Genomic DNA, 26,951 nt, shown 5'->3' with positions numbered 1-26,951 from the left:
AGGGTATAGGGAGTATACTTGTCCTATGACCATCAAAATTGCGTCCATGGCTGCATCCTTTTTCTCAAGAGGTATTAAAAGTATGTATTGTAACCATTACATCATGACTCACTTCATCCTTCTGGACCCAGAAGATATGTTAAACATCGGTTCATGTTCCAACAACATAGTCTGCAATCATTTAAAAGGTAGGCAATGAACTATACTAGTATAAACCGTGATAAACATATTATATTCCTGCCGAAGACCTCTAATAATTTTTTAACATATACCTCATCTAACAACGGAGAGCCTATGGTTGCAAGCTAATCCACCAAAACCTTCATCTTGTTGAGATATTCAGCAATTTTTTGAATCTCCCCTTTTTAGATCTGTGAATTTTGGCTTCAACTGATAAATCCTAGGAGTAAAAAAAAATTATATCATTTATGCAAAGTATCCCATAACTCTTTTACTTGAACTCTAGATGGAATGTGAAGAAGAACTTCACGGGAAAGAGTGGTCGTGATGAAAGCTACTGCTACGAAATAAAATTTGGATTTCTGACCATGTTTTTGGAGGCTTTCCTTATACTTTTATCTTGCTATGAGATTGTTTTGGGGATGAATTCCAAGGGTACCAAAATTGACCCATCATGGTGCCCCACCAGATCATGGCCATTGAGGAAAGGGATTATTTGTTTCTTCCATGTAATGAAATTTGAATAATTGAGTTTTTGAGTCACTGAGTTACTAGGTGACTGAGAAAGGAAGCATTAATTGCGGCCATCAAAAGAAGAAAAGAAAGAAATGGCAAAAGGAATAAATAATCGACTGATAGAATAGATAGTCTGCGCTTTGAGTAAAGAATTTTTTCGGTCTCCTTTTTTTGGGGGGGGGTAAATCAGAAAGGAATTAGAGAATAATCTTTGGTAATATTGATGCGTAGAAGAGGCCATGAACCGATGACATATTCATATAAAATATAAAGTCTATATGTATATATTTAATACTATTGGCCTTTTTTTAAAAGGTATGCGCCAGATCTGATATGACGTGATGATGAAAACCAGAATCACGTCAGATCTGGTCTGACGTGAGATATAAAGGAGAGAAAACTCGATAACAAGATGCAATAAAAAAAAGGAAAAAAAAGGAAAAAGGTTTGGGAAACAAGAAAATTGAGAGAGGAGAAAAACAAATCTGAGTAGGAAGAGAAAAAAAAAAGTTTTCAGGAGGATAAAATCAGATCTAACGTGATCTGACAAAAAACACCTTTTTCCCTTTTTTTCTAGTAGAGATTTGACAAAGGAAGATATCAAATCGACTTCTTTTTTTTAGATCGATTTGATTGATATCAGATCTAGTAAAAATTTTGATTTGAAATTTCGATAGATATGATTGACAATAGATTTGATAAAAGGAAAAGAAGGAAGAAATCAAACTTGTTGATGAGATTTGAAGGAGAGATGTTCTTAAAAGAAGGAAGATCTGCAGCCTGGATCGACGAGGGTTACCTCTTATGGCTGCTCTAATACCATGTGAGATTTCTCTGAGAACTGTCCCTGCACAACACAAACAAAAAGAACAGAAAAATGCAAAGAGAAAGCAGTCAAGAATAATAGGGCGTCTCACCCTAACTGGGTGATGTCTTTTGATATATATATATATATATATATATATATATATATATGTTACAATTACAATAATACCCCTTTCTCACGTGTTTTACATAATGCATATCGGGTCTGGATATGGATCCAAAATCTGTGTATATTCTAATAGAAAGGACTTAAATCTGTTTGCTGCTATTAGAATATAATTTGCCAATTCTCCACAAACAAAATTTTCCTTTTGTTTAATTATTTCAACTGGGGAGACCTCAAAAATATCGACTATTTCGGTTGTTGTTTTGTACGCTAAACAAGCTTAGGTCCATCAGGTATTGACTGCCTCATGCTTGAGTTGAAGGATAAGTCCCTGTTGTGATTCAGTTACTAATTCTTATCACTTTTTCATTTAATCTTGGGGTGGATCTAATCCACCAGTGATGGATGCATTGCCGAATGTGTTTTACCGAAAAAATCCCTTTTACTCCAAATATGCTTCTGCAACTGGTTCATGAAGTTATGCAATGGTGTCATAATCTCTTTATCTACACATGATATACTCTTGCACATGGGGTAGACACCCGCATTGTCAACATATCGACATCTCATTCATTCCTTGTTTTCTTATTCTCTAGATATCTACTGAATTTGGACCTCACATATAGGTCAAATTTTTCCTCTTCAAGGCGTGATCACATTTTTTTATATCAGTTGTCTGAGAAGTGCTTGCAAGAATTTTTGTCTAATAACTGGTTAAAATTCTTACGAGAATAGGAAGCTTTACATCAGTTTGATTTTCATTCCATTTTCATTGTCTGTATGATTAGCTGGTATGAATGATGCTTCCATTCAAATGTTGTATCATTTCTTTTCTTTTTTTACTGAGAACATGGTACCAAGGTGATGGTTCTTGAATGTCGAATACTGAAACCAACCTTATCTCTCCAGTCCATATGGAGAAAGAATTGTCTAAATCAGCAATCTTTTCAGGGAATGTATTTTCCAATAAGTTCTCTATTAATGCTTTGTAGAGAACATGATTACCTAGGTCCTAGTTTAACTTTCAAACCTTTTGAAGAAATTCAAGAACTCATGCAATTATTAAGACAAGATGAATGCTATGACTAGTACATTATAATTCAAACACCTTCTAAAACCAATTATTAAACATAGGCCTTAGCATCACATTTGACACACATACACATACACATATAGATTTTTGTTCTGTTCATTTTATTGTGAAAAGTTATAGAGGCACTAGAGGCTAACTTCAGCCTAAGTCTGACCTGGCCAGCTACTGAATGGGGCCAATGCCCAAATTTTGTGAGGCAGGTTGCGAAGAGCAGCCAAATACCAACAGATACTGGCAAGATACCTGATATTCAAGGGGCTACCCACTGTGATGCCCTCCTTCACTTGAGGCATCTCCATGAGGGTTTCGTTGGATATTCAAGCAACAGATAAGCTGGGATATTATTTCTGGGACTAAGATTTACTGTAAAATTTCTAGAAAGCAAATATTCAAAGTATGACACTAGTAGCATATCAATGTTGGGATGTAATATGATGTTCGATGGGGAAAATATTTAAGAAAACATGTAACCCAGTCAGGACCTCAAAGTTCAGCATTAGGTGGACTGCTAGCAATGAGTTTCTATTTTCTAATAACCTTTCTTTATGAGTTGATCAGTTGGGTTTTAATCTAAGTGAATACGGTTTCTGATTAAATTTTGAATCACCCATAATAATGTCACTCCTAATCATGTACAGGTTTAATTAGTGGCCAAACTTTATGATTTTAGCATCTTAACCAAGTGATCTTCAGTTTAAGCAGCGCTCATTTCCATCAAATAATTTGGAGTTATGATTTTCATTACACCTATTGGTACCAGAGTTCAGGATACATCCAGCAACACTTCATTCCGGGAAGAATAATTTTTTATAGTCAGGCCTCTTTAGCTGGCCTATAAACCATGGTTGTGAAAACAGTTCTTTTATCAGCTTTATTTTAGAATTTAATGACATCTAATTTTTCGGTGAGCCTTGAAACTCATGACTTGAGAGTCTTTGATTGTACCTATCAGTTGCAGCTTAGAATTCCCATTCTTTGCCTCCCCACCTGTGTTGGTTTCAGGTTGGATATTTTGTATATCCTTTCTTTATGAAATCTTACTAGTTCTTTAACCAAGAGTATTTATGTTTCTACCTAGAATGACCAGAAGATGGATGGGCTTTCTTTTTTTCTTTAGTGGGCTTCCATATCACTAGTTTTTATTTGTAGTTATTTTGCTTTGTGCACAGTGATTCAGGCCCCCTCATCCACCCCCCCCCCCCCCCCCACACACACACACACACAACAACCCCAACCCCAAACATGCATGTTCGCTCACAGGGATACTGATCCTGAGCTCATGCATTAATATCCAATTGTCATCCTCGTGCATGGAAGTTTGTGACATGATGTTAGATTTTTTGCTTCTTTTCTCATATTGAAATTGTTCTTTGGCATGTTGAATGTGAATCAACTCAGTTTCATATGGAACTGGTGGCCTTCAACCAAAAAGCTGCTGATGTGCACACCAAGTCCATGTCACATTAGTACTTGCTTTGACTTTGGAGCCTGAGGATTGTTATAAAACAAAAGTTGTATTTGGTGTTTATGCTATCTTTCTATTGTATATCTGACTATATTCCACAGTAGGATCTGTTATGTGCACAATGAAGCATATGCTTTCTGTCTTTTTTGACTGCATGACGTCCCAATGTTTTCCACTTACTGCTAGTGATATCAATAGATAGATGTCAGGATGATATGGGTTATTTCTACTTGGTACACTTTTATACTTAATTTTTTGCCTCTCTTGTGCAGTGATGGATAATTTTAAAAGTTTCCCAAAGCATCTCTATGGTCTTACTCCCTCACGGATGGACATGTTCATGACAGAAGACAACCGTGTCATGAGACAGTCTCAGAGAGTCACTGAGGTGAAATCGTGTTACATCTTGCTGTTGGATTTATTGGAGCCTATATCTTGTCTTAATTATTCAAAATCTCCCTTTCTCTGAGAGCTCAAGTCAAGCTAATGCTTTCTTTGGCCAGAAGAACATGAATATTATAGTAGTGTATATCCAGTGTAGTACAAAGAATTTGTTGCTGCATGGTGCCCTTTCTCCATTTTCAATATATGAGCTTAAAGTTTCTTTCATTAAAAATTTGATACAGGAGAGTATATCGTCTGCATCAAACTATCTAAATGGTGGGGGCATGTATACAAAATCTACTCTAATAGATGGTCCCTCACGGCACAGTATGAGTGTGAGCATGTACCGTGGTGGCTACAGAGGTTATGGCAGAACTAGGAGCCCTCCTCCTGATCTGCCTTCTCTGCTCCTGGATGCTAGAATTTGCGACCTTGGAATGCCTGTAAGGGAGAACCACTACACATTACTCGGTTTTTCCAGTTTCCTTAGATTTTATGCTAGCTGGGACATTTTTATGTTGCCAAGTATTCTTGTTTTATTATGGCACCAGATTGTTCCAGCAGTAACCGAGCTTCTTGTTGCACAACTTATGTGGTTGGATTTTGACAATTCCACAAAGCCAATCTACCTCTATATAAACTCATCTGGGACACAGGCAAGCTCTAAAATGGAATTTTATTTTCCCATTCTGGAATATTCATTGAGGATCATATTGAAATATAATAAGTTATAGTGTTGCAGCTTTTTATTTTATAGATTTGTTATGGTCCATGATAATCAGTTACGGCTATATCGTTTGGCAGAACGAGAAGATGGAGACTGTTGGGTCTGAGACTGAGGCATATGCAATCGCAGATAGCCTAGCGGTAAGAGTGGATCTTAACTTTTCTTCATATAGATGATTAAGATGGCTCTGATCAATGACTAAAATTAAGGGCGTGTTTGAATGCCATGGGATCTCACTGAGAGATCTGTGGACATGCAGATCAAGGTGTTGGGCCCATGATCCAAGCTGCTCTTAGAGGACCTCAGATACTCAGATTTGAGATTCTTAAAACCATGGAAATCATGTATTTGGTTTCCAAACCAGAGATCTAGGGATCTGAGATCCTTGGATATCAGATCCCTAGGGAGCTGAGATCCTCAGATCTGAGATCTGAGGCTCTCAAAGGCACCCAAAAAGTGCTGGCGAGATTTGTTTGACATGGTTGTGGGATGAGCTTTCATTACTTGGGAAAATTGGCTATAATGGTTATAAATTATTTTATTAGCATTTATCAACTCAACATTGTAATATTTTAGACTCTACGTGGGTCAAACTTTACTGTGGTCCAGTTTGTCCGCTTAGAAACCCCTGCCAAAAGTGCAATTATTGACCTGGTTTTTTTTTGTTTTATGATGTTTCTTCTTTGCTGTTTGTGATGTTTCCATGATTGTTGGGTTAAAATCATAGATGTGTTTGCATGGTTTGCTTGCTAAGGATCAAATATTGGATCTAAAAATATGACTTTTTGAGTCTCTGTGAAGTTTTAGTGCATTGTAGGCTGTTGATCTTAGAAACCTTTAAAAAACCCTTACATGTCACAATCACATTCTACTAAACAAATCTTGTAGATCACATCCATAAGGTCCAATCTAAAAAATATGAAAAAGGTGATTTATACTGGGTAGTTCTGTGCCTTCAATAGCACCGACTATTAAACCATGATTGTTTAAATCAATTAGTCAATTAAAAGATAATTTCATTATTGTCTGGGGTAACATTTGATCGTACAAGCTTAATATTTGTCTCCTTTGTTATACTACTGCTAGTCTAATATTTGTTTTTCCCGCTTGTTTCCTTAGTATCTCAAATCCGAAGTGTACACATTGAACATCGGGATGGCATATGGCCAAGCTGCTATGCTCTTAGCAATTGGCACAAAGGGTTGTCGTGCGCTCATGCCAAATGCTTCCAGTAAGCCTTTTTTGTTATTAAATTCAGATTTATATTTTACATTGGCATGAAACATCTCTCACTTGGATGATGGCATTCCAGCAAAATTATATATCTCCCAAAAGTCAGCAGATCAAGTGGAGCTGTCATAGATATGTGGATTAAGGTGATTTTCATATCAACTCCCATTCTTTACAGTACACAGATTGTCTTTCCCTCCCCCACAATGTTTTCTTTCCTTTTTTACCAGGCAAAAGAACTTGATGCAAAAACAGATTACTACATTGAGTTGTTAGCTAAAGGCATAGGCAAGCAAAAAGAGGAGATTGCTAAAGAAATCAGTCGTCCAAAGTACTTCCTGGCACAAGAGGCCATTGACTATGGTATTGCAGACAAGATAATTGAAGAACAAGGTGTCCATTACGAGAGAAATGGTAGATGATTTTTCCAAATATGTTTTTCAGCATCGTGCTAATTTGGTTCACCTCCGCATGATTATCCCTCATTTGCAACAGGACTATGACAAGATGCTGCTTGCTCACTCAAAAGCCATGTGAAAAGGAATCGGCCCCCAAGCAGCCCCAGCAGGATTTAGATAGACACAAACTTGTGAAAAAAAGTAGCCGATTAGGTCTCATAAGTGGCTGTAAATCTTCACGTCATATCCTTTATTTATTTTCTATGGTGGTGGTGTGGGATATACTTTAGGCTTTGGCTTGACTTCAATCTCATTTACGCTGCGCACGAAGATGGCATCAGGCTCATGGCTGCAATTAAAATTGAGGGGGTGAAAAAAATGCACTGGGAAAACTCAAATGAGGTATTGAAGAGTAATTGCAAAGTATAACATGGTAATAGACTTACGGCTCATCTCCCTCTTCATATGTATAGCTGGATGCTACAGCTAACAGCCGCCCATCTCTGCTGAAGGATAATGCCGAAATGCTGGTTGGGTACTTCGAGTACTAAAAAGAATGACAAAAAACAAAATAGTACTGTTATAACTTGTACAAACGATTGTTTGATTACAAAACTTGGTTACTCAAAAACTGGCTTAGTACCGTAACTTTTTCACCTGGTATAATCTCTTCTTATTATTTCCATCCCAGACATTTACATAGCCATCACAGCCTCCTGTTGCAAAAGTACCATATCTGGAAGCGGTTGTCTTTTCAGAAACGTTATCAGCTGTTGTAAAGAGACGAGCACACGATAGGATAGAAAGTAAAGACAGCCGTAAAAAACAAAACTCACATAGGGTGGAAAGCAATGGCATTAACAGGATATACCATATCCCTTCCTGCCTCGGATTTGCGGTGGCACTTGAAGGCATATCTGTAAATTAAAATCCTGATCCATTAGCGAAATTAGAATGAACTCGTGTACTTGTGCTGTATCAAAAACAAAAACATTTTGGCTAAACAAATCATGGACTTTTAATTCAGGCCATTGATATTAAAAGGGATCAATAAAGTTGTGTGTGGGTCTGAAAAAAGTTTAGTTAGATACTTTACTGTTACATCATGGATACCAAGAAAATAATGTGAATTTAAAACTACATTTCATAACCATCTACGTAATTGGTTAGGTCCACATACTTCTTAGCTTGACCAGCCTCTGATAAATCGAAGAACTCCATAGCAACACGACCTTCAACAGAGCTAAGCGCAAAACCTATAAAATCAAATTGACACAGGATCGATTATGATAAGCATGCACCAAACTAAAGAGAAAGTGCAACCTAAACAGCTTCTTTTAATAACAAATTCACCAACTTACCATACCAAGGGTAAAAGGAAGGAACTAAGAGAGCTTATGCAACCTACCCAGCGATCACAATGGCTCTACTTCCTATGAAAATTAGCATGAAAGATACATGAAAACATCACAACCCAAAAGTAGCGAAAAAAATATTTGATGGAAAAACTTACCTGATCCATGAAAATATGCTTAACAGAGAAGCAAATATTACTTTTTTAATAATGGGAAAATTTGACGCTAGTGTTTAAAAAATGCACCACTATGCATAAAGCCTCCCTGGGAGCGTTTGGATTCCTGGCATCAGGTGACATTGGAACCATGTTCCATCAAAACCAGGGGGAAAAGAGAATTTTGATAAAATTGAGTTCTGATTCCTTAATGAAAATTGAGAAATTTTGATATTGCGGTTCAGTTCATGTAGTGGACCAACACACAGAAAGTCTGAAACCGTGGGGCCTCCAATGATAATCAAGGAAAATTAATATAGTGGTTTAGATTGTGAAGAATGTAAGTACAATTTTTTCCTAATGCAAATAGTTCTAGTTGGCATTTGCTTCGCAATCAAATACACAAATACCATTGAGATCTTTCACTGTATTATTACAAAATATTAACAAGCCCCGGAAATCCTGATAATATCTCAAAGTTTTCATGATCTTGACCATTACCAATATAACATGGTTTTTGCAGTTTTTAAATTTCTAATATTTTTGTACACTCGTGTTTTCTTTCTTACATTTTATGAACTACCAATATACCAATGTTTTGCCAATATTTTCCAAGAGACAAAACTTCAATTGTCGTAAGGCTTTTCCTTGGCAGAAAATCCCAGAAAAAAGATTTATGACTATTTCAAATAATAACCATTGTACAAAGCAGCTTTATCTCAACCATTAATTTTACCATGTTGGGGGGATGCCATAAGTGTGAGTTAAGACATCAAAATGTAAACCATTTTTTAGTTGGTATAACTATTTGTTTCAAGATTCATAGATGAAAGCCCATTTCCCTTAACAGAATTCTGCAATTATGAAGGCTGTACTCCCAATGGCAGTGGTGTCCTGTGTTAAAATGTAATATATATATATATATATATATATATACTTTATCTTTTATTTTTCTGTATTTTTCCTTTTTTCTTTTAGTTATTTTAGTGTCTAGTTCTAATAGAACTAGACATACCTTATCTAGTTAAGTTCCACTTGGAACTTAACTAGAAAGGTATCCAACAGTTACATTTCTAACCACAAGGAGAGCTCTCCTCTTCCCACTTGTATATATAGGGGTGCAGACCCTCTTATAAAACATTCAATGCTTCTTAAGCATTTTAGCATTTTCAATAAAGATTATTTTTATTTCTTTTTGTTCCTATTATACCCTTTTTTAAGGGCTATTTTCTAGACACTCTCTCTTGTGGATCTAAGTACTTTTGTGGAAGATCCTCACTTCATTTCATGGTATCAGAGCAAGGTTTATCCTACATTGTGAAGATTTCTTGCCTCATTTTCCGTGCCAAGCTTGCGAAGGTGTTTCATCACCTTGAGTGTGGCTCTTGAAGCTTCTTTTGAAGGAAAGAGAGAAAAGAACACTCGTCTACAACAAAATATTGTCTGCTTTCTTTTACTCTCTCTTTCTTCTCTTTATTTTCTTTTTGTTGTTTCCTTCATTTTTCTTTTATCACCCTTGTAAAAGATGGATTATCATGATAAAATCACCATCATACCCACGAAGTTAAATGACACAAATTATTCTTTTATCACCCTTGTAAAAGATGGATTATCATGATAAAATCACCATCATACCCGACACAAATTATGTAATGTGGGCTTCGATAATGAAGCACCACATATGAAGAAAAGGGCTACGGGGCATAGTAGATGGTTCTGATTTAGAACCTAAACTTGTTCTCACCAAAATGGAAGGTGATAAAGAAGTTCTTATAACCGAATGAGAGAAATGCAAAGCCTTAGCCAACTATGAAAAAAGTTGGAAGGAATGGAGAATAGGGCATGCTAAAATCATGTCATGGCTAATCAATAGCGTTACATAAAAAAATGCGCTAGTCTTGCCAAATTTGAGCATGCCGATAAGGCATGAGAATATCTCAAAAATATATATTCCCTCAAAGATATTGCACATGTGTGCAATCTTCAAGAAAAGGTTAGATCAATAACCCAAAGTGACAAAACTATACGAGAATACTACAATGAATTGTCCGAACTTTTGGGTGAATTGGTTATTTTAGAGCCAAAATGACATTGTCCCGAGGATATTGAGCTTTGTCAAAAGCAACTTGACATGAATCATTTTTATCAATTTCTAAATGGTCTAAGACCGAAATTTGAGTCGACTAAATCAGCTCTTCTTCATCGGGGAAAAGTTTTCTCTATTGTCGATATTATAGAGGAACTAACTATGGAGGAAAACAGAATCGAGAAGAATACTCCAAAGACTGAAGATGATTCCGTTCTAGTTGTATCTAGACTAGGGAATCATGTACGATCTTATAAACCATCACATTTTAACCGACAAAGTGGTGACTATGACAAGAAAAAGGTTATTTGCCATCATTGTCATGAACTAGGGCACTATAGGCCTCAGTGTCCTAAGCTTAAGGAACTTCGACAAAAAAGAGTTGTGATTGTTGGATCAGAGACTAAAGATCAAGATACACCAGTTTCTATGGCCCAGCTAATGAAGATTCTCCAACTTCTCATCAAAGGAGTTTCCTCTTCATCTGAAGCTTCGACTGGGGCAGCTGCTTCATCTTTTTCTGATTTAGGTAACTTCCCTTGGCGACTCTGGTGCTTCATTCCATATGACTCTAAATGATAAAAGTCTATCCGAATGTATTAAAAATAAAACAAGTGTGTCAAAAGTTTTTACAGTTGATGAAACTTCTCTTGAAATAAAATGAATAAATTTTTTTTAAAAAAATCCATAAAATTGAAAAAAAAATTATCCCAGAAGTTAGATATATTTTCAAATTAAATTTAAATCTTTTATTCATTTCTCAAATATCTGACCATGGGTGTAATATTCCATTTTCTTCTCATGGTTATTGGGTACAGGATCGTCAGTCAGGAAAGCTGATTGGGGAAGGCCATAGAGAATGACTCTATTACATGGATTTTTTGGAAATGCTGAAGAATGTCTTTTGTTATAACATTCAGAAAAATGAGTTAGAGTTGTAGCACAAAAGACTTGGTCATCCACGTATAGCCAAAATCCAACATTTTCCAAATCTAGGGAAATTTTGTAACTCTAAAACATTTACTTGTAAAGATTGTATTCTTGGCAAAATAAAAAGATTACCATTTCAGAACAGAACTTTTATTTCTTCAAGACCACTTGAATTAGTACACTCGGGTGTTTGGGGTCCTCCACCAACAATTTCTAAAGGTGGATTTGCCTATTATGTTATCTTTGTCGATGATTTTTTCAGGCATACATGGATTTACTTTCTTAAACATAAGTCTAAAGTTTTTTCATACTTTCAGACATTTCATAATATGGTTAAAAACAAATTTCAAAATGATATTTTCATTTTTCGCACAGATTCAGGGGGAGAATTTTTGTTCACTGATTTTAAAAATTACCTTAACTTACATGGCATCACACATCAAAGGTCTTATTCATACACACCTCAACAAAATGGACTGACAGAACGTAAACATCGTCATATTATGGAAACCATTAGGACTTTATTAATAGCAAATCAAGTCCCAATTTTTTTTGGGCAGAAGCTGCCTTAACTGTCACCTGTCTGATTAATAGGATGTCATCTTCTTCTTTGCAAAATATAACTCCAATTGAAAAACTTGTAAACCTTTCTCCAGATTACCCTAGACTGAGAATATTTGGATGCAAGTGTTTTATATTTACGGACAAAAATGATAAACTTTCTCCTCGTGCGATTCCCTGTGCTTTTTTAGGATATGTTAAAAATAAAAAAGGTTATAGGTGTTTTGACTTAAAGAATGATAGATTATATGTATCAAGAAATGTTTCCTTTTTAAAAAAAAAAAAGCTTCTTTGATTTTGAAAAAACAAAAGACGTCATTGAGTACTCTTTGAGTACTCTTTTTTGTTAGATCTAACACCAAAAACTGATGAATATGATCTTGACTATAACTTTGATAATGATCAAGGTATTATTGATCTTGATCATAATGTTGACAATGAAGAAACTCATAGAGACACTAGTATACAATATTCCAGACGACGAGAGCCTAATCAACCATGTGCACTTGAAAGATATTCTGACATTCCAACCAGACGGTCATCCCGAGTCTCGAGGCCTCCGAGAAAATTTGTGTCATACGAATCCTTCTCACCTACATATAGGGCAGTTATTGCATTAATTCACTCATATGATGAACCATTTGCATACTCTCAAGCAAAAAATGATGTTAAATGGATAAAAGCCATGAAAACTGAGTTAAATGCACTCGAAAAGGCTTCTACATGGACTATTCAAGACCTTCCTCTAGACAAGAAACCTATAGGATGTCGATGGGTTTATAAGGTTAAAACCAAAAGTCATGGCACTCTTGAAAGATATAAAGCATGATTAGTAGCTAAAAAGGTTATGCCCAAGAATACGACATTGATTATGAAAAAACCTTTACCCTTGTTGCTCGTATGACAAAAGTCAGAACCTTAATTGCCTTAGCTTCCATCAAGAAATGGTTCATATTTCAGATGAATGTCAAAAATGCATTTCTAAATGGAAAGCTAGTTGAAAAAGTAAACATGGAAGCCCCTCCCGGTCTTAGTATTCCTAAGGATAAAACCCTTCGCTTAGAAAAAGCTCTTTATGGCCTTAAAAAAGCACCAAAATCTTAGTATGATAGGTTTAGTCGTGTTATGATTGATATTGGTTTTCAATTGTGTTTGACCGACACTGCTTTGTTTATTAAAAATTCTGATGCAGGAATTATTGTGTTTCTTCTATATGTGGATGATATAATCATCACCGAAAGCGATAAACAGGGAGTTGAAAACATCAAAACACTTCTTAAATCTCACTTTAAAATGACTAATTTAGGTTTATTGAGATATTTTTTAGGCATTGAAGTCGCTTATTCTCCTAGGGGATATTTATTATCTTAGACTAAATTTGCTCTTGACATTGTTTCCAAGTCTGGAATTACAAAAGATAATAGAGTAGACACTCCAGAAGTTGTCAATGTTAAAATGAAGATTGATGATAGAGAACTTATTGAAGACCCTACTCCCTACAAACAGCTTGTCGGGGCACTTTCCTATCTATCCATTGTCAGACCAGACATAGCACGTGTTGTTCACACAGCAAGCTAATTTTAACATGCTCCCACCTCTGTTCACATGGGAGCAGTCATGCGTATCATCAGATACATCCAGTCCTCTCTTTCACGAGAACTTTTCTTGTCTACCTCTTCCTCCCTTAATTTAATTGCATATACTGATGCTGATTGGGAAGGTGATCCCAATAACTGACACTCAACCACTGGTTTTTGTGTCTTCTTAGGTGAATCTTTAATCTCGTGGAGGTGCAAAAAGCAGCAAAAGGTCTCTCTCTCTTATCCACCGAAGTTGAATAAGTCATGGCAACCACGACCATGGAAGTAGTTTGGCTCTGACATCTGCTTGCCGATATGAAAGCTGAAGCAACAAAAGCTTCACGAATGTGTTGTGACAACAAGAGTGCGATCTACATTGCAAGCAACAGAACATTTCATGAACGCACCAAACACATCAAAATGGATTGTCACTACGTCAGAGAGGAATATCTACATGGGACGATTGATTTGCAATATGTTACTTCAGAATATCAGTTAACAAACTTCTTTACAAAGCCTCTCGTTGCTCCCAGATTTCACTTCCTCTTAGACAAACTTTCGCTTATTGTACCGTAAGTTTGAGGGGGAGTGTTAAAATGTAAAATATATATAATAATAATATTTGTATTATTATTATATATATTTATATATTTTTTATCTTTTATTTTTTTGTATTTTTCCTTTTTTATTTTAGTTATTTTAGTGTCTAGTTCTAATAGAACTAGACATACCTTATCTAGTTAAGTTTCACTTGGAACTGAACTAGAAAGGTAACCTTTGGACTAGTCCAACGGCTACAAAGAGAGCCCCTTAAGAGCTCTCCTCTTCCCACTTGTATATATAGGGGTGCAACCCCTCTTCTAAAACATTCAATGCTTCTTAAGCAATTTAGCATTTTCAATAAAGATTATTTTTATTTCTTTTTGTTCCCATTATACCCTTTTTTAAGGGCTATGTTCAAGTGTCTCTCTAGACACTCTCTCTTGCGGATCTAAGTACTTTTGTGGAATATCCTCACTTCATTTCATCCTGAACCAAAACGTAATGACTTCAGGATTGTATGAGAAAGGTTTCGACTTTCAACACACAACACTCTCAGAAGCACAATGATTCTAAAAACCAGTGGTGTGGTAATTTCCACGCCGAACAAGTAACTCATCCAATACCATCAAATCTAAGGTCCATGTATTTGGTGCAGGGGATAATTTGCAAAAGAAAAAAAGTAGATGTGAATTGTTTCGATAAGCTAAATACAGTAATGACAATATTAATACACTTCAAAATATTTTCACTAATTTTAATGTATATAATACTTTCAATTCATGCACACCATCCAACATACCTTAGCAAGCATTTTAGTATATATTATACTTGCATAAGTGCATATAATGAAAATTATAGGCCTTCTCCATACGTATACAAGTAAAAGATTCCTAACAATAGTGAATGAATAGGCATATAAATGAAGATGATGTATATTGTGTTTATTCCATCTTTCCAATACAAATGCACATAAAAGCACACACGTGTGCGCACATGCACACTTCTAGGACATTTAGATCAACAAGAGTATGTTAGGAGGAACTAAATTTAGTGATACATATGATTTCATGTAGTTGAAAAGCTAAAAACTTAATAAGAAAAAGAAACAAATCCAGAAGGTATTCTTTGTGAATAAAAGAGCAATGGAGCTCACAACAATTCATAGATTTATTAGCGTTGCTTGATAGTGGTGTAAATCACATTCTCATCCAATGCCACAAATATCATTCTCGGAGTACTCTTGGCAAGGGAATATCCAGGAATAATTTTTGAAAAAAAAAAAGATTATTTAGAAAAATCTCAGTTAAAAACTGGAATTTCAAAAGAATAAAAGATTTATTCTGAGAATTAGAAGCAAGGATAAAGCCACAAATCACAAAAATCAGAAAATATAAGAATTAATAACATAATATTTTTGAGCTTCTAAGCATTTAAATGAATATTAGCATGGGATTGGTTGGGAGGGCAAGATATAGAACTTTTAGCAATATGATCACCTCAAGTTGGTAGGATCCAATGTCTTTGTGGATGTTGATACCATTAACACACACACAGATTACTCTTGTTAATACACATGTTTCTCCATATTGGTGCCACATTTAGGATGAAGGCAAAGAGAGAGGGAGGGGATGGAGGCATCAGCTATAAAAGCCCCCTCAAAGCTTGCATGGACTACAATCATGGACTAAAGACCTTGATCTAAGGTTATTTTTTAATTTAACCTGAAAGTTACTTTTAGATTAAGGTCTTTCGTATATCTTGGTTTTGTTTTGTGTTTTTGTACATGTTGCACAGGTTGAACAAAATTGGGGGCCCTTAGCCCAGCATTCTTCATCAAAAAAACTCTAAGGTCTTTTGTTATTTAAAAAAATTGTAAGTGGGAACAAAATCATCAGAAGCTTATAGTTTAAAGATAGTGAACTTATCATGATTTTATAAAAAATCACAATAAAATAATGGTAAATGTAATTTTAGAGAAAAAAACTAAATTGCTCACTCTTTCCCTTATGTGTCAGTTTTGTGAATTCATCAAAAAAATGTGTAAATTTTCAACATATCAGATATATTTGTCACTATGCTATCATCTTTCAACATATAGTGTGGAGGCAGAAGGCATAACCACAATATCACCAGTTTGGACAAAAATTCAGCCAATTCAGTTGAAGCAAATGCCATGGCTGTATATCCAGACAGACATGTATAATGATGCTTAAATTTCTTGCAAGAACACCCAAGAAAAAAATAAAACATGTAGAAAAATGGTTCAATTGTATCATCACTCTTCACTTGAATAACCAGCACAACCAATACTACTCTAAGTGGGTCTACAAAACAGGTTAGATTTGGGTCAGGAATGCTGGACTAGACAGATTGTGTCCAATTCCAATGAGGAAGCCTAAGCAGATCCATGCCCAAGCATAGTCCATTTGAAACTGGATTAGTATGTATAACTTACAGAGTCCATGTTTGCTCGAATATAAAATAGTCTCTCACGTCAAATCAAAGGGAGGCCTGAGTCGCCTGACTCTACATAGACATCACAGCTGAAACCCATGTTTTCCTCAAACATAATATATTATATATGAAAGCAGTGAATTTGTGTCAGATCTCATGTCAAACCAAAACCTTGTTTAGAACTTTAGATATGGTTGATCAGGTCTGGGTCTATCACAGGGTTACTTGTGCCATGTTTCCTGGGAAACACTGCATTTCAAAAACGTTTAGGAAACACAGAAAATTTTATGGGAAGCATGTTTCCCAATTATACAACCCCAGAAGCTTATCTACCCGTATGGTATGTTTACATAGGGTCCTAATTAGTTCAGAATTTTGACAGGGTTGTCAGCCCCATCCTGTTGACAGCCCTAGACACACGCTCAAGATGCAAGTGCAACACATTAAATAATTATCCTGCTATTACTTCTGATATCCAGATCAAGCTTTTTATTTTCTCAGAGTCCCAATAGAAATGATATATCAATCATTGTAGAATCAGACATTATTTTATGCAAATATACTGGGAAGGGGTTGGGCTCATAAATGTTAACATGAGCAAGCACATCTTAACCAGAAGAACAGAAGACATTGATGAGGGGTAAGAAGATGAAGAAGAGAGGAGCAGAAGGGAGGAATATGCGGGAACAACTACAAAATACTGCACAAACATTACAAGAATGATAATCAACAACTCCATTTTTTCTTTAGTTATCTGTAGTATAAGAGCCATTTCTTCATATTCAGGATTACGTTAAGAATCATTCAGTTAGAAGTGTTTCAATTATGGCATATGAGCTATGTAATATAGGGTAGTAACTAGTAGGTCTTACAATCAGCTTACTGAAAACAATGTTCAATAATTTGAATATTCAAGACCATATAAAACCAAAGCACAAAGAGAGGGGATTCACAATGCATATAAATGATGAATTGGTGTACCTGTCCCATTAGGATAGCATCTCACACATCTTGTTTGATATTTCAAAGAGGACTCTCTCCTTTGCTCAGGTTGAGACATGTTCCGCAAATCATAGACATTGACATGCCTTCCAGCTGTTGCTACCACTAAACGATGGCCAACAAGTGACATGGAATATACACGTTCTGGTTGTGGATAAGTCCCAACAAGGTTACGACTTGGACCACTTGCACCTCTAGGATCCCATGATTTAAGTGTTTTGTCCCAACTACCACTTATCAGTTGTCCTAAACAAGAAACAAGCAAATAAATAATTGACTCTAGAAAAGGAATAGAAAATTATGTAACTGAAATACACAGATCACCTGAAACATACTTATGAAGGAATTTTGAATAGTTTATCTAATTTAAATCTGATGATAATGATTTGGGTAAACTGTAGTGCCATGAGGAGTGAGACTTAACTACATTATGTATTGGTGAAAAGACCTAAGCTCGTCAAATAAGGATGGAGTAAAACAAACTTATATACAAATGAAGGCTGACTATAAAGATACAAGCATTTCCAAAAGATCAACACCAAAATGCAATACGGTACAAGAAGCTTGAAAAAGGGAAAAAATGTAAAAAGAATAAATAAGTAATAGTACTCAGAGGGAGGGACTATATGACAAATAAGCAGCAAGCAGTAAGCAGTACTCAAACGGATTATCTAAATTGAGACTTTTTCAATAGCTACCAAAGTAATTCCCAGATATACCTAGAAAGTAAAAGCCATTAATGATTTGAAAGCGTATTTCTATGTTAAATAAGCATAAATAATCAGCAAAAAATTCAGAAACAAACTTATGCATATCTGATGACAAGTATAATAGCCAACTACACAAGAAAGAACTAAGAGAAAGTGTACATCATACTGCATACAGTGACACCAACCAATGAAAATACAACCTGCAGCATAAGAGTATTCAACACAACGCACAGGAGCATCATGTTTGCCCAAAATGTCTTCCTTGCTTGCACTAAAGACGTACCTGAAACATCAGTATCAAATATTGTAATTTGTAACCATGCTCCACATTTCCTTAAAAATAAGACATTATAGAAAGAACACATGAAAACCATGACAACAAAAGAAGATACATGGATGACCCAAACATAAAAGGATAAAAAAAATGTGTTGGTTTTTATCTGAAAAAATAAAAATATATTAGAATATTATACCACTAGAAACTATGGATATAATCAAGTGAACCAGTATACAGCTAAGGTTTTACAGCCCAACTGGAAAAACAACAATGGTCATCTCATTTTCTTCAGCTTTGTGAATCTATCTTATAAGGGGGACAGGAATATGCTGTAGAAGGATCTAAGAACCATTTCTCTTTGTTTGTCATTGTTTGGCTAGGGCACTGCATACGAGCAGAGCCTAGCCAGAGCCTGTGTTGTTCACGCTTGGCTTGTAAAAGAATAGCAGGGTCAAACTCAGTTCAGTCAAACTTAAATGAGCTTGAAATCAGCCCAACCAAGATCAAGCCAAAGGATACTAAAAAATATTAACTTATTAAATGAGAAATGAGCTAGACGAACAAAAAAACCCATACTAATGCCACCATTGCTGTTCTTTCTCAAGGCATACAGATAATCTGTATATATGCATTACATATTCAGAAAAAGTTTAAGCCAGTTAATCAAGCTTTTAACGACCCAAACCATGAGTCCGCTCACTTCATTTACTAAATGAGCTGGGATTGAGCTTGAGCTTTTTTGTTAAGCAAGCAAGCTCTAACCATGCTCCTTGTGAGCTGAACCTAAGGTTTTAATTGAGAATGAGGATTCGGCCTGCCCCCAAGTTTTGCAAGAACTCTATCAGAAAACCAAAGTCTCATATTTTAATCATAGAGCTCCATGGCTTCACCAACAGGACCAACCAGAAAAATTCCTCGGCAATCAAACATTTGACACAAAGAGATAAATTGATTAGCTTCAAATAAGATATAGAACATTCATCATAAAACATTAAGGGCATGTTTGCATTGCATGGAAAGTGGGCAGTTACCGCAGAAATGCATGGGTGCCTTTGCCATTTCTGCAGGCCCCGCCATGCAATGCAAACATGGGATCTGCTTTCAAGGAAAGCAGCTCCCATTTTGCATGATGGACCCCCTTCCCATGGATTCATTTCCCCATGGTGTAGTCTGATTTGTATTCCCCGGAAGAAGGTGCTGTCGCAGCACCCTCTTCCACGGGATGCAATCGCACAAAAAAAAAAACACATATGGGATATAGAACATAAGATTGTTGACTTTTGGAGTCTTATATTTATGCAATTTCACTGCTTAAATTTTTTAAATCCATTGACCATCTTTGTATGCAGATTTTCTTCATAGAGTCATATAACTAGGAAGCTGCAGATAACAAATTGGAGTTTCTTCACTACAAAGCTAAAGAAGGTAATATATATATATATATATACATATATATATATATATATATATTCTTTTCCAAGACAGAATTTTCTGATATATTACAATTTACACTCTCCAAATAGTATCTTGAACAATATCAACTAACAAGCATTTAAGATACTCAACTTGAAAAAAAACTACCCCCACCAAATAAATATGCTCTTTTTATAGAAAATTTCCAGTAACTGTAAGGGGCTCAAGCACTCAAGCTGTTATACATTTAAATGGTTCTAAGTTGGTGTTGAAAAAAAAAAGATGATATGACATTAGTTATGGAAAATAGATTTAACTACTCATAAGGTAATAATGAAGTTAAAATAGTGTAAAGTAAGGTTGATGGGAACCAATTTCATCAACAAACAATAGAGGGTTGAGCCTAATATTATTGATCCCTAAAATAATAATAGGGAAATTAGTAGTGCAGAGTAAAAAAGTAAGAGTTATGAGGGAAGGATTTCATGAGAAAATCAACGATTCATGAATTCGATTGAACAAGAAAAGAAGAAGAGGAGAGTGTTGGTGTGCAGGAATCTATACCACAAGGACACTCCTAAAGAAGTCCAAATAAAGAAAATGAAATGCATGACATAGTATTCAGTTTCGTTCACTAAGGTAAAAATGAATTATTGCTTTATTTTTAGCAAGAATGCAGACTAGAGGAATATACAAAAACTTGTAATATCACAAAGGCCAACCACTTCATCATCCCAAAGTGCAATAAGCTACAAGGTCTAGGAGCAGCAACTGTATGGTCCAACCCAAGTTTGTACGTATCGTATTGTCACCCGTATCGGTCGAGCCCAGAATAAGATATGTATCGTATTGTACAGTAAAAAACATAAATTTTGAAAAAAAACATACAAAATCAGAAAAATTAGCAAAAAATCTAAAAAATCATAACACACAAAACAATGATGAAATGCACAAAATGCAATGATAAAATAACATGTGAAGCATTTATGTCTCTATGAACTACATAACACATCATCAATCATCAAATCTCACAAGAACAATGCAAAATAGTAATATCTTCAATTAAGAATATGCCACAAGATTCATCAAAAAGCAAAAAAACCCAAGTTTATGAATACTTCACAGTAGTGTTGTGAAAAGCATTGAGGCGTAGCGAGGCGCTCCACCAAAATCTGAGGCAAGGCGTAAACCTCGAGGCATAAAGCGTAAGCCTCAAAAAAAAATTGAAAACTTAAAAAAACTATAAAAAATATCTAAAATTATAAATAAATAAAAAATACTTTATTGATGAAGCAACAACCAACAAGAAATAAAAAATCTCAAATAAATACTGAAAAAATATGAGATTAACATGTAAAAGTAACATTAATGCAACAACTTGATCTACATAAGTATCTAAGAAACCAAAATTCTCTCACAACATGAGATCTTCTTATTTATGTTGTTTTTCAAACATTAGAAACCAAAATTCTCTTCAATTAATAACCTACCACTATTGGTAAATTGACTCAAATGGGTATGATTTCTTTGCCTGGATCTGGATACCCAATCCCAAACCAAACCCTATAGGGTGTGGGTATGGTGATAAATAAGAAGACCCAATTAAGACTTGGGTACGGACCCAAAGGTCCGATTAATACATGGACCTAGGTATAGTTTGTGAAATTTTATATCCAACCCGACCTGAGTTCTAATTAAGACCCATAATTTTTCAATGTAAAAATGATAGAAAATATGGTTTTACTGATGAGTTATGGAGCCTGATTCAGAGTTTTTGCCCTTACAGGAAGGGGGGTCCGGGGGCTCCCCCCGGCGCGGGTCCCAGTTGTTTCTTGCTCGCTGTTTTCCTAACATTTACCTGGCTTGGTTCATGTAGTTCTTATCAGGTCTGGGTATGGTTTTTCTTATGGTGGACTGATTAGACCTGGGTCCGGACCCGATGCCATACCCGAAAATTTGGTCCAAGTCTGGTTCATCCTGGGTCCAAACCAAACCCGACCCGTTGACACCCCTAGACAAGATTAATAAGAGGGTACATGCAAAAATCCAGTATAGTAGAAGTAAATAATATTTTAATATTTTATTTTATTTGTATTAATGTTTATATTGTTAGTGCATTTTCAAATCGTATCAGATTTGGCTATTTCTAGCTCTCTTAGGCCTTTTTAAGGATGCAAATCAGGAGTTAATATGTTTAGATGATGATAGATTTGCAAGTCCTAATTGAAGTGCTTGCAGAGGGATGATCATGACAACTTTTTTTATTCTTGTCATTTTCTGAATAGTAAGCGGGTTGCTTGTTGTTGTCATCAACAATGGTCCATGCAGAGGATCTGAGTCGATAAGGACCACATCCCTTCACTTAAAGTACTTAAGGCTTCTACCAACTGGAGTCACTAGACTAATGAAAAAACACATTTTGGTGTGTGCAGATACCTAACAAAGAATTAGCCAGAAGAAAAAAAAACAAACTTTGCGTGTACGCTTCACCTTGAGGAGCGCCTTGCCCTGAGGCGTACGCCTCAAGGCGTGCGCCTCAGGGCTTTTGCGCCTTATGCCTACGCCTCAAGGCACAAAGCCCCTCGCCTTAAGGCGAGGCGCGCTTTTTGCTCCTTGAGGCGCGCTTTTTGCGCCTTGAGGCACGCTTTTTGCGCCTTGAGGCGCGCTTTTAATAACACTGCTTCACAGTTACAACTTACAAATTACAAAATTGTATGGCAATAGTTGCACTCAATTTTTAATCGGTTTTCACTCATTACACGAGTGCCCCATTACCATGCGGGATTATTTGAAGCCATCTTCCTCCAAAATAACTCAATAAAAGCAAGAAATAAGTTTTTTTTTACCTTAAACCATTTCTTTGGGTGAAAAAATAGTGGAAATGGACTATTGACAAAATCAAGAAAACCCTCTCCCCACACGGCTCCTAGGGTGTGTGGGAAGCTCTAGAGAATGTTATATACGAATGAGGGTTTTGGCCCTCAAAAGCCCTTTAAAACCTAAAAAAGTTAAAACCCCGGTTTTGCCCTTTTTAAAGTATGTTGGCATTGTATCACACGGTACGGCATTGTATCGTAGGGTATGGCATTGTATCGTACGGTGCATACGATACGCGTACATATCCAGATACGAGTGTGTATCGTATTGTGCCCTTGCATCGATACGATACGTACGGTAGTGTATCATATGATACGAACAACATTGGTCCAACCTACATAATATATTTTGTACCCCATCTGTCACACTAACATTATGCAAAATGGTTTTGTTAGAACCCACTTAAATAGGTAAGTTTATCAAGAAATACAAGGAGTGTTCATTTCAGTGAAAAGAAAATCACAACAATAAGCTTCTGCAAAATGAAAAAGATTGACAAAAACCCTTTCCAGTAAATTCCCTCTTCCCCCCAAATACACAAAGGAACAATCGTATTGTTTTTTTGTCCTATATTTTTTAGACAAAATTATGAATGAGAATGCCCACAGTATTTGAAGCACGCAATGTCTATCTATATCCTATAAACAGTTATATACATTCCCCTAAGATTTAGTACCATAACAAAAATTGACACACACTCAGAGAGGATAAAATCTATTGTTGTACAAAATCACAGTACATTATTTTTGGTGCACTCCTATGGTTTGCTAGATCCAACCACAAAACACACAGATAAGATCCTTTGGATATGTTTTTCATGGTCTATTTACTATTCCAGCATGCTTGAACCAGCCACTAGATCTTAAAATCCATCCTTGAACACGGAATAATACTATAGATTCCTACCAAGATAAGCAAAGTTCCAAAATAGATCCTAGCAAACCCAGTAGAACCCATTCTAAGTTCTTCAATCAATTACATATTGATCAACAATAAATTGAATGGTCCAAGGTTTTTGAATCTTGCCGAGAAAGATTTGCCTGAATCCCTTCATTTCCTCTTGTTCCAGTCACTTCTTGTTTTGCTCAAGTCACTTAGAGTGCATTGATTGCCTTGGGTCTGAGTTCCAAGGGTCAGATCTGGTAAGGGGCCCATGTCGGAATCCCAATTTTGCAAATAGGGGATCTCATATCAGAGGATCTAAGATCCTCAAAAGCTTCCTCAGGCAAGAGATCCCTGTATTAAGATCCTAGGATCTCGAATAGTCTCAGGCCTGATATCTGAAGCACACACAACACATAAGGGATCTCATATCAGAGGATCTGAGTTCCTCAAAAAAATCCTCAGGCAAGAGATCCATGTATTAAGATCCTAGGATTTCGGATAGTCTCAGATCTCATATCAGATTATCTGAGATCCTCAAAAACTTCATCAGGCAAGAGATCCCTTTGTTAAGATCCTAGGATCTCGGCACACACACACACTTCCTCTTTGTGAGTATCTGAAACACCCCCATTCGTGGTCCGAGATCCACATCCGTATTTCTAAAGCACCGGATTATCAAACTTCTAACCAGTTGTTAGGAGTAAAAGTGTGTGTCTGCGTGCAGAAAGATACACACACGAGAGGGAACACCCACCAACTCAAACATGACCATATGGAACTTCAGTTCACCAAATCCAAGTGCAATTTTGAAACAAAGACCCTCATGCAAAAGTAAATGCAAGGGCTCCCAGAACTATTCTAACCATTTCAGTAACACATCGTGAGCACATTTGTGACTACTCCGTTTGAAAGGCAGTAACTGATAGAAAATAATTGGTAACTCAATAATATCGCTATGCGTGCGTATACTTGTGATCAGATTGGAGTATCAGACTATATTCACGCTGGAAGGGCATATTTTTCTCTAATAATGATACACACAAATATACAATTAAGGAAACCGAAAAAATTCCATCCATGCAAAATAATGAACCAAATACCACTATCAGCTTTACTGCTCTACATCCCAATTGACTCTTCAAATTACAGTCATGCTCCTGAGATCAACACCAGTGATCAAACCCCAAACCCCGGACGGCCATAATCAATTAACAACCACACAAGCAAAAAACCCTAAAATGAACAGACAACCGGGCAAAAAACAAAGCAGCCAGGATTTCAATCCACACACCTCCTAACCGTATGATCGGCACCGGCGGTGAACCCCGAAGAATCATCGTGGAAGCAGCAATCCAAAACGGGTCTCTTGTGCAGGAACTTCCCCCTCAACACATTCGCGCTCGCGTCGTACAATCTGACGCTCTAATCAGGAGAAAAAATAGCGAGAATCAGGAACGAATTCAAAATTAAAAACACTAGAAATCAAAACTTGTACAGAAGGAGATCAGAAAAACAGAGGAGGAAAAATTACACTGTCCCACGAGGAGACGAGGAGGTGATCGCTGTGGTTGGAGAATCTGAGGTTGGAGATACCGTCGGAAGGCGGATCGGAGAGCTCCCTTCCGCTGGAGTGAGGAGGGATCGCCGTCATGGCGGATACCAGAATTAGGGTTTTTGAGAGAGAGATATTGGGAGGGCGGGTTCAAAACTTCAATCGGAGGAGAGGAAGCCGTCCGGGACGGCTGGACTTGTTGTCTTGGAGGGCGAAGTTGCCATTGGGTCCGGTTTGGGTATATAACCCGAGTTATATCGTGTTCTTATCCGTACTTGTGAAAGAATGATCAGTGTTTGGAAGGACGAGTCAGCTGAACCTGATCCATTTTCACCCTTAATTTGATTTTGGTCTTTTGGATGGTGTCCCTCAAATATCACGAGAATTATGAAAAGCAAGCAAAAATCTCCCAAAAAAAATCACCTGGAAGTTAAAAACAGTAATTTTTTGCGATATTTTCAATTTTACACAAATTTTTCATCAGAAACATAAATATCGAATTTTAAACGTAATATTTATGTTTTATTGGCTATTTATAGCGAATGCAATGTGTTTTTAATCTTTTTTATTTTCATTTTAATTTTTTTATATATATTTTTTAATTGTCAAGATTTGGCCCAAAAATGTGAGAATTACAAAAAAAAAAATCTGCGAGTTTTTGGCTGTCGAGATTTTTTCATTTTTTTCTTTTGTCATTATGGTTGGGGCTTGCTGTCGGACCTGCAGTCAAGGTTGGATTCATGTGCTCCCTTGTGCAAACCAACACCGAGCACAAGGATTGAGGGTTCTACTCTTTGAAAATTTCCACCTCAAGACAAAAGAAAACAACCACCATGCTGCAGGAAGAGTTAGGGTAGTGGGGTGGGGCCTTGGTTGCTAGACGGACAGCCAAGGTTTGATTCTCATGGGTGTTGCCCCTCTGCATAAGCCAGTGTCTAACATAAGCCCTGGGAGCAGGGGTCCTAACCTCAGAGTTTTACGTTGTCGGCATGACGATCGTAGGTATGGCAGGCTGAGCTAGGGTGACCAATCTTCGTGCCGGGTGCAGTTTCTTTGGGTTATAAATTAAAAAAGAACAGCAACAATTATATGTTTGGCAGGTTGAACCAGCGCAACTAGATCTTCGGTTCTAAACATGATTTATTCGGATAATAAATATAAATATATATATATATATATCTTAATACTTCCTAGTGCCTAGCTACACAGTTATCAAACCAAACACAGATTCAGCTTGTATAATTAAAACCAAAGATAGATCCAAAGGTCTACTTTGGACAAACATGCATTTGCTCGATCGTTCTCTCGTTGGGGAGAGAGAGATTCTCATTTGCCCCATTTCTTATGATTATCAAACAAGAGAAAATTGTGGAAATGAGAATTAAAATCACATTTGAGCTCATTTTCTCGCTTTTCATGTGATTCCATACCACATTATATGTCTTGTGATATTCAATCACATGATTTGGAATCATGTGGTTTCAAAATCAAATTACAATCAAGTAATAGTGTAAGGCTCAAAAAATTTCAACTTAAAAATTTGAATTTTTTTTTTAATATGAATCTTTCAAAGCAAAAATGTTCAAATACAAGTTAGATAATTTTGGGCGAGTTACAATAAAAAGAAAAAATATACAAGAATGGATC

At 36.2% G+C, this 26,951-nt stretch overlaps 1 protein-coding gene and 1 pseudogene across 2 annotated transcripts; one reads left to right on the top strand and one right to left on the bottom strand.

The window, feature by feature from the left end:
• The first annotated feature begins 4,459 nt into the window (after positions 1-4,459).
• LOC149835550 (ATP-dependent Clp protease proteolytic subunit-related protein 1, chloroplastic-like) lies at positions 4,460-7,105 on the top strand (annotated as a pseudogene).
• On the bottom strand, positions 6,814-25,520 carry LOC149835549 (mitotic checkpoint protein BUB3.1). 2 transcript variants are annotated; one of them, XM_090008576.1, is made up of 9 exons: positions 25,284-25,520; positions 25,044-25,174; positions 18,501-18,583; positions 17,570-17,836; positions 8,105-8,180; positions 7,761-7,841; positions 7,582-7,660; positions 7,371-7,471; positions 6,814-7,273 (listed from the first exon to the last, which is right to left on the bottom strand). In XM_090008576.1, the coding sequence occupies exons 1-9, from the start codon at positions 25,401-25,403 to the stop codon at positions 7,186-7,188; spliced, it is 1,026 nt and encodes a 341-aa protein (XP_089864702.1). In that variant the 5' UTR covers positions 25,404-25,520; the 3' UTR covers positions 6,814-7,185. The 2 variants fall into 2 exon arrangements, with proteins under 2 accessions (XP_089864702.1, XP_089864703.1); XM_090008577.1 differs by having other exon boundaries at positions 6,865-7,273; positions 7,574-7,660; positions 25,284-25,519.
• Positions 25,521-26,951: the final 1,431 nt, after the last annotated feature.

The sequence above is a fragment of the Nuphar pumila genome, chromosome 6 (genome assembly GCF_984573655.1).
Source record: "Nuphar pumila chromosome 6, dmNupPumi1.hap1.1, whole genome shotgun sequence".
NCBI classification, from domain to species: Eukaryota; Viridiplantae; Streptophyta; class Magnoliopsida; order Nymphaeales; family Nymphaeaceae; genus Nuphar; species Nuphar pumila.
The sequence above is the reverse complement of the archived record's forward strand: the minus strand, read 5'-3'. Positions and strand labels throughout refer to the sequence as shown.